Source organism: Oncorhynchus mykiss, chromosome 10, assembly GCF_057628025.1.
Source record: "Oncorhynchus mykiss isolate SJ-2025 chromosome 10, ASM5762802v1, whole genome shotgun sequence".
NCBI lineage: Eukaryota > Metazoa > Chordata > Actinopteri > Salmoniformes > Salmonidae > Oncorhynchus > Oncorhynchus mykiss.
The window spans coordinates 82,710,912-82,719,994 of record NC_143031.1 but is presented as its reverse complement, the minus strand read 5'-3'; the positions used below and the strand labels follow the sequence as shown (position 1 = coordinate 82,719,994).

At 48.5% G+C, this 9,083-nt stretch overlaps 1 protein-coding gene across 2 annotated transcripts in view; it reads right to left on the bottom strand.

Moving 5' to 3' along the window:
• Window positions 1-293: 293 nt before the first annotated feature.
• The window catches only part of LOC110513555 (pre-mRNA 3'-end-processing factor FIP1), a 36,418-nt gene continuing 27,628 nt past the window's right edge, over window positions 294-9,083 (bottom strand). For both annotated transcript variants that reach the window (XM_090188144.1, XM_090188145.1), the window contains exons 13-19: window positions 8,471-8,522; window positions 7,685-7,743; window positions 6,476-6,499; window positions 5,973-6,059; window positions 3,747-3,873; window positions 1,240-1,521; window positions 294-912 (exon numbers count right to left, since the gene is read on the bottom strand). In XM_090188144.1, the coding sequence (XP_090044270.1) occupies window positions 771-912; window positions 1,240-1,521; window positions 3,747-3,873; window positions 5,973-6,059; window positions 6,476-6,499; window positions 7,685-7,743; window positions 8,471-8,522 (773 nt within the window). In that variant the 3' untranslated portion in view covers window positions 294-770. The remainder of the gene's footprint in view (window positions 913-1,239; window positions 1,522-3,746; window positions 3,874-5,972; window positions 6,060-6,475; window positions 6,500-7,684; window positions 7,744-8,470; window positions 8,523-9,083) is intronic.

The following is a 9,083-nucleotide window of genomic DNA, read 5'->3' as shown; positions in this document are numbered from 1 at the left end:
CCTCCAGCATGGTCACTACCCTGATAGTAGACTGTAGAGTAACACCTCCAGCATGGTCACTACCCTGATAGTAGACTGTAGAGTAACACACCTCCAGCATGGTCACTACCCTGATAGTAGACTGTAGAGTAACACACCTCCAGCATGGTCACTACCCTGATAGTAGACTGTAGAGTAACACACCAACCAGCCACACACACACCAACCAGCCACACACACACCAACCAGCCACACACACACACACACACACACACACACACCAACCAGCCACACACAGAAACCACCCAACACACAGAAGTTATCAAAAGCTTGTTTTTTAATTCAACAAATTGACATCTTTCAGCGAGGTGTTTGGTTAAGAAAATAGAGGGACGAAAATAAATGACAGAAGATGAGGGTTGTTTACGATCGTCATGACTACGAAGGGAACGGGTAAACAACAACGACCTCTGAGCATGATCAACTACAACAGTGCTCTGAGGGAGGGAGGAGAGAGAGAAAGATGGAGGGACATATAGAGGGAAACAGAGGGAGAGAGATGAGGAGTGGGAGAGGAGGGTGTATTCTTCATCACTCCATGGTGTCCTGGTTCTCCTGGTCTCCTCCCATGTAGACAGAGAGAGAGAGAGAGATACAGAGGGAGAGGAGGGTGTTCTCTTCATCACTCCATGGTGTCCTGGTTCTCCTGGTCTCCTCCCATATAGACAGAGAGAGAGAGAGAGAGAGAGAGAGATGAAGAGGGACAGAGGGAGAGGAGGGTGTCCTCTTCATCACTCCATGGTGTCCTGGTTCTCCTGGTCTCCTCCCATGTCATCACTAGGTTCCTTGCCCTCCTTGCTCCTCTTGCTCTTCTTGTGTTTGTGTCTCCTGTGACCGTCTCCTTCTTCACTATCATGTCTCCTCCTGCTGCTACTGCTCAGAGTGAGAGAGAGGGAGAGAGAGAGAGGGAGAGGGGGGAGGGAGAGAGGGAGAGAGAGAGAGAGAGACAGAGAGACAGACAGAGAGAGAGAGGGAGAGAGGGGGAGGGAGAGAGAGGAGAGAGAGAGAGGGAGAGACAGAGAGAGAGAGGGAGAGAGAGGGGGAGAGAGAGAAACAGACAGAGAGGAGACAGAGACAGAGAGAGAGAGAGAGAGAGAAAAGGAAGACAGTTCTGATTCTGATACAACAAAGAGGTGAAATAATGTGAGTGAGTGAGTGAGTGAGTGAGTGAGTGAGTGAGTGAGTGAGTGAGTGGCGTACCTGCGTGATGACTTGTGTCTCCCCTCCTCCTTCTCTCTGTGTCTTCTCTCTCTGTGTCTCTCCTCCTTCTCACGGCTCGACCTGTCTCTGTGGCGCTCCCCGCCTCCACCACCACGCTCACCACCACTCCCACGGTCACCGCCACGCTCCCCCCCTCCACGGTCACCTCCGCGGTCTACGCCTCCACGCTCCCCCCCTCCACGGTCACCTCCTCCACGGTCACCGCCGCTGTAGCCACGCTCCGCCTGGTACTCCCGGTAACCACGGTACCGCTCCTCGTCACTATGGAGATCACAGACAGACAGAATATCTAATTGGACGCTGGACAGTGACATGACCAATCATCTTTTCTGATTGGACAGTGAGATGAGTTGTGTCAATCTGTCGGTCGTTGTTGAACCTCTCTTGGGTAGGGGGCAGTATTTTCACATTCGGATGAAAAGCGTGCCCAAAGTAAACTGCCTGTTAATCAGGCCCAGAAGCTAGGATATACATATAATTGGTAGATAGAAAACACTCTAAAGTTTCTAAAACTGTTAAAATAATGTCTGAGTATTACAGAACTGATATGGCAGGCGAAACCCAGAGGACAAACCCATAAAAATAAAAAAAAATTCAGCCTACCACTGTTTTCAATGTCTTTCATGTTTTTTATGAGGCGAAGTCCTCCCAGATTGCAGTTCCTAGGGCGTCCACTAAATGTCAACAGTCTTTCGAAAGAGTTTCGGGCTGTGTTTTGGAAAAATGAGCAAGAAGTTTTTCTAAGAGGCTCCCATTTTGGCGTTAGTGTTTCCATGCGCGTTTTGAAAGTGCGTTCTTTGGTATTTATCTCCGGTAATGAACATACTATTTTCCGTCTTAAATTTTATCGTTTATTTACGTATTAGGGTACCTGAGGTTTGATTATAAACGTTGTTTGACTTGTTTGGATAAGTTTATTAGTAACGTTTGGGATTCATTTTGTATGCGTTTTAAAGGAGGGAAACTGGGTGGATTATTGACTGAAGCTCGACCAGCTAAACTGAGTTTTTACGGATATAAAGAAGGACTTTATCGAACAAAAGGACCATTTGTGATGTAACTGGGACCTATTGGAGTGCCAACAGAAGAAGATCATCAAAGGTAAGGCATTTATTATATCGCTATTTCTGACTTTTGTGTCGCACCTGCCTGGTTGAAAACTGTTTTCATGCTTTTGTGTGCGGGGAGCTGTCCTCAGATAATCGCATGGTGTGCTTTCGCCGTAAAGCCTTTTTGAAATCTGACACAGCGGCTGGATTAACAAGAAGTTAAGCTTTATTTAATGTATAACACTTGTATTTACATGAATGTTAAATATTTATATTTCTGTAATTTGAATTTCACGCTCTGTAATTTCACAGGATGTTGGCCAGGTGGGAAGCTACCGTCCAGCCTGCCCATTAGAAGTTAAACAGATCTTTTCTGATTGGACAGTGAGATGAGGTGTGCCAATCTGTTGGTAGTTGGCTTTCGACCTTCGTCTGGCTTTCGACCTTCGTCTCTCCCGAGCCCGTACGGGAGTTATAGCGATGAGACAAGATAGTCCTCGACTAACCCGCTGTCGCCCGCGTCGTCGTCCTCGACTAACCCGCTGTCGCCCGCGTCGTCGTCCTCGACTAACCCGCTGTCGCCCGCGTCGTCGTCCTCGACTAACCCGATGTCGCCCGCGTCGTCGTCCTCGACTAACCCGATGTCGCCCGCGTCGTCGTCCTCGACTAACTCGATGTCGCCCGCGTCGTCGTCCTCGACTAACCCGATGTCGCCCGCGTCGTCGTCCTCGACTAACCCGATGTCGCCCGCGTCGTCGTCCTCGACTAACCCGATGTCGCCCGCGTCGTCTTCCTCGACTAACCCGATGTCGCCCGCGTCGTCTTCCTCGACTAACCCGATGTCGCCCGCGTCGTCGTCCTCGACTAACCCGATGTCGCCCGCGTCGTCGTCCTCGACTAACCCGATGTCGCCCGCGTCGTCGTCCTCGACTAACCCGCTGTCGCCCGCGTCGTCGTCCTCGACTAACCCGCTGTCGCCCGCGTCGTCGTCCTCGACTAACCCGCTGTCGCCCGCGTCGTCGTCCTCGACTAACCGGCTGTCGCCCGCGTCGTCGTCCTCGACTAACCCACTGTCGCCCGCGTCGTCCTCGACTAACCCGATGTCGCCCGCGTCGTCCTCGACTAACCCGCTGTCGCCCGCGTCGTCCTCGACTAACCCACTGTCGCCCGCGTCGTCCTCGACTAACCCGCTGTCGCCCGCGTCGTCCTCGACTAACCCGCTGTCGTCCTCGACTAACCCGCTGTCGCCCTCGACTAACCCGCTGTCGCCCGCGTCGTCCTCGACTAACCCGCTGTCGCCCGCGTCGTCCTCGACTAACCCGCTGTCGCCCGCGTCGTCCTCGACTAACCCGTTGTCGCCCGCGTCGTCCTCGACTAACCCCGTCGCCCGCGTCGTCCTCGACTAACCCGCTGTCGCCTGCGTCGTCCTCGACTAACCTGTTGTAAGCCATAGTGGAGGGGCTGTGCTCTCGCTCTCTCTCCCTCTCATGTGGTCTCTCCCTGGGTCTCTCTCTCTCCTTCTCCCTCTTGTCCTCCCGTCTGGGTCCTGGTCCCGGTCCCGGTCCTGGTGGGTAGTAGTACAGTAAAGAACATCAGGTCAGACTGATTGATTGGTTATTGATTGACAGGTTGATTGATTGATCACTAGAGTAAAAGAACATTAGCTGAAACCCCAAAAACAGTTTGTAGAGGCGCTGACTAACAGAGAGTAAAGGCTGGGATTCAATCTGATCCTGCTTCGTCAGCTATGACCCCTTTTTAAAAAGGGCAATGCTCCTGTGTTCACGGAGACCGTCGTCACGGTAACCGCTGCATAGGTCAGCTCAATCAGATATGACCTTTAAATTCTGCTATTACACAGATCTACCGCTGATCACATTAAATAAATACATTGTCTATACCACCCTCCTGTTTCGGTTTACCTGGAGGGTAGCAGTACTACTGATTAGACTGGTTTACCTGGAGGCTAGCAGTACTACTGTTTAGACTGGTTTACCTGGAGGGTAGACTGGTTTACCTGGAGGGTAGCAGTACTACTGTTTAGACTGGTTTACCTGGAGGCTAGCAGTACTACTGTTTAGACTGGTTTACCTGGAGGGTAGACTGGTTTACCTGGAGGCTAGCAGTACTACTGTTTAGACTGGTTTACCTGGAGGCTAGCAGTACTACTGTTTAGACTGGTTTACCTGGAGGGTAGACTGGTTTACCTGGAGGCTAGCAGTACTACTGTTTAGACTGGTTTACCTGGAGGGTAGACTGGTTTACCTGGAGGGTAGACTGGTTTACCTGGAGGGTAGACTGGTTTACCTGGAGGGTAGACTGGTTTACCTGGAGGGTAGACTGGTTTACCTGGAGGGTAGACTGGTTTACCTGGAGGGTAGACTGGTTTACCTGGAGGGTAGACTGGTTTACCTGGAGGGTAGACTGGTTTACCTGGAGGGTAGACTGGTTTACCTGGAGGGTAGACTGGTTTACCTGGAGGGTAGACTGGTTTACCTGGAGGGTAGACTGGTTTACCTGGAGGGTAGACTGGTTTACCTGGAGGGTAGACTGGTTTACCTGGAGGGTAGACTGGTTTACCTGGAGGGTAGACTGGTTTACCTGGAGGGTAGACTGGTTTACCTGGAGGGTAGACTGGTTTACCTGGAGGGCAGACTGGTTTACCTGGAGGGCAGACTGGTTTACCTGGAGGGCAGACTGGTTTACCTGGAGGGCAGACTGGTTTACCTGGAGGGCAGACTGGTTTACCTGGAGGGCAGACTGGTTTACCTGGAGGGCAGACTGGTTTACCTGGAGGGCAGACTGGTTTACCTGGAGGGCAGACTGGTTTACCTGGAGGGTAGACTGGTTTACCTGGAGGGTAGACTGGTTTACCTGGAGGGGAGACTGGTTTACCTGGAGGGTAGACTGGTTTACCTGGAGGGTAGCAGTCCTCCTGTTTAGACTGGTTTACCTGGAGGGTAGCAGTCCTCCTGTTTAGACTGGTTTACCTGGAGGCTAGCAGTACTACTGTTTAGACTGGTTTACCTGGAGGGTAGACTGGTTTACCTGGAGGGTAGCAGTACTACTGTTTAGACTGGTTTACCTGGAGGGTAGACTGGTTTACCTGGAGGGTAGACTGGTTTACCTGGAGGGTAGACTGGTTTACCTGGAGGGTAGACTGGTTTACCTGGAGGGCAGACTGGTTTACCTGGAGGGCAGACTGGTTTACCTGGAGGGTAGACTGGTTTACCTGGAGGGCAGACTGGTTTACCTGGAGGGCAGACTGGTTTACCTGGAGGGCAGACTGGTTTACCTGGAGGGCAGACTGGTTTACCTGGAGGGCAGACTGGTTTACCTGGAGGGCAGACTGGTTTACCTGGAGGGCAGACTGGTTTACCTGGAGGGCAGACTGGTTTACCTGGAGGGCAGACTGGTTTACCTGGAGGGCAGACTGGTTTACCTGGAGGGCAGACTGGTTTACCTGGAGGGTAGACTGGTTTACCTGGAGGGTAGACTGGTTTACCTGGAGGGTAGACTGGTTTACCTGGAGGGTAGACTGGTTTACCTGGAGGGTAGCAGTCCTCCTGTTTAGACTGGTTTACCTGGAGGGTAGCAGTCCTCCTGTTTAGACTGGTTTACCTGGAGGGTAGACCGGTTTACCTGGTGGGTATACTGGTTTACCTGGAGGGTAGTAGTCCCACTGTTTAGACTGGTCCATCATAGGAGGCCATGGCGACACCACACCTGGCATAGGAGGAGGGTAGCCACCTGGAGACAGAGAGGAGGAGGATATACTGTAGTGATATACTGTAGTGTGAATGAGGAGGATATACTGTAGTGATATACTGTTGTGATGAGGATATACTGTAGTGATATACTGTAGTGATATACTGTCGTGATGAGGATATACTGTAGTGATGAGGATATACTGTAGTGATGAGGATATACTGTAGTGATATACTGTAGTGATATACTGTCGTGATGAGGATATACTGTAGTGATATACTGTAGTGAGGAGGAGGATATACTGTAGTGATATACTGTCGTGATGAGGATATACTGTAGTGAGGAGGAGGAGGATATACTGTAGTGATATACTGTCGTGATGAGAATACACTGTAGTGATATACTGTAGTGATATATTGTGAGGAGGAGGAGGATATACTGTAGTGATGAGGACATACCTGTCATAGGAGGAGGGAAACCACCTGAGGGACAATAAACATGATTGATTATTACAATATTGTGTGTGTACATGTCAGTGTGTACCCACCTAAAACACCTTCCATGTGGAGTTAAAATACTCCCCATATCAATGACGGCCGAGGCGATAGCAGTATTCGTAACAGACTAAACTGTTTGGTGCTTTAAAAACCTGCTGGACGTCAAATATGGTGTGCTGTAGCTTGGAAAATAAATACAATGTGACTCCAGATGACATAATGATGTTTTGTTTCCAACATCAGGGCTGTTTTCCATCATAATGATGTTTGTTTCCAACATCAGGGCTGTTTTCCAACATCAGGGCTGTTTTCCATCATAATGATGTTTGTTTCCAACATCAGGGCTGTTTTCCATCATAATGACGTTTGTTTCCAACATAACGATGTTGTCAGGGTTTTTTTCTAAAGAAGGTATTACATACTGAGCCAATCTGCTTTGTGTTTTGTTTCCTTGCCACGATACTAACGAGGATGGCGATACTGGTATCAATCAAACTTTGGATCAAGTTCATAAATGGGTGCTTCCCAACTGGCACCCTATTCCCTATATAGTGTACTACTTTAGACCAGAGCCCTATGCCACCCTATTCCCTATATAGTGCACTACTTTAGACTAGAGCCATATGGCACCCTATTCCCTATATAGTGCACTACTTTAGACCAGAGCCCTATTCCCTATGTAGTGCACTACTTTAGACCAGAGCCCTATTCCCTATATAGTGCACTACTTTAGACCAGAGCCCTATGGCACCCTATTCCCTATATATGTAGTGCACTACTTTAGACCAGAGCCCTATGGCACCCTATTCCCTATATATAGTGCACTACTTTAGACCAGAGCCCTATGACACCCTATTCCCTACATAGTGCACTACTTTTGCCCACAGCCCTATCGACCCTGCTTAAAAGAAATGCATTATATAGGCCAGATTGGGTCCCATTGGGACTCATCCTATATATCTTGTTAAATGAAGCCCATGGATTGATTTAATACCATTTAATATAATAATAACTTATTATTAATTGAAAGGGATTGAGAGTGAGGCTACATCGGAAATGGCACCTTAGTCAACGGTAGTGCACTACATAGGGAATCGGGATCCATTTTTGGACAGACGTATATAATATAACATCGATTGAAAGTGATAGTGTGTGTTTGTCGCCCCCTACCTGTGGGGAAGGGGTATGGTGGAACGGGACGAACATCATATCCACCTGGATGCCCACTGCTATAAAAAAAAAAAATCAATAAAAAAAAAAGTTCAATATATCAAAGCCATTTTAACCAATACTTTAGAACCCATTTACATATTGATCCAATCAATCATATCAAATGGATATTTCTGGATTCTGGCAATGATGCTCTTTATCTATTTCTATTTTCAGAGTCAGATGGAGTTGTGGACAGCGTGTTTATGTCTCTGTGTCCAGCATGAAGGAAGTTAGAGGTAGTATTCGTGAGCCAATGTTAAATAGAGTTAGCGCGTTGACTGGAAGTCGATGGGTATCTACTAGCATGCTATAGCAGATACCCATAGCATGCTAGCAGATACCCATAGCATGCTAGCAGATACCCATAGCATGCTATAGCAGATACCCATAGCATGCTAGCAGATACCCATAGCATGCTAGCAGATACCCATAGCATGCTAGCAGATACCCATAGCATGCTAGCAGATACCCATAGCATGCTAGCAGATACCCATAGCATGCTAGCAGATACCCATAGCATGCTAGCTGATACCCATAGCATGCTAGCAGATACCCATAGCATGCTAGCAGATAGCATGCTAGCAGATACCCATAGCATGCTAGCAGATACCCATAGACTTCCAACCAATATGCCAACGCAATTGAAACAGATCAGCTCTTCTGTAAATAATTGGGTTAACAGATCAGAATTGGGTTGCCTGTGTAAACGCTGCCTTAGATCTCTACAAGGTGAAGCTGTCTTACCTGTCCAAGGTGGGGATGAGAGAGGGAGGGGGGCCGCTGGGAGGAGGGAAACCTGCACACACACAGTGTTACTGTTAAGACACACACAGACACATTATAACTGTTGAGTCTATACCACATTATGACATCACCACACTGATACATTCTAACTGTTGAGTCTGTACCGCATTATGACATCACCACACTGACACATTCTAACTGTTGAGTCTATACCACATTATGACATCACCACACTGACACATTCTACCTGTTGAGTCTATACCACATTATGGCATCGCCACATTCTACCTGTTGAGTCTATACCACATTATGACATCGCCACATTCTACCTGTTGAGCCTATACCACATTATGACTATGACATCACCATACCACACATTCTACCTGTTGAGCCTATACCACATTATGACTATGACATCACCATACCACACATTCTACCTGTTGAGTCTATACCACATTATGACTATGACATCACCACACTGACACATTCTACCTGTTGAGCCTATACCACATTATGACTATGACATCACCATACCACACATTCTACCTGTTGAGTCTATACCACATTATGACATCACCACACTGACACATTCTACCTGTTGAGTCTATACCAC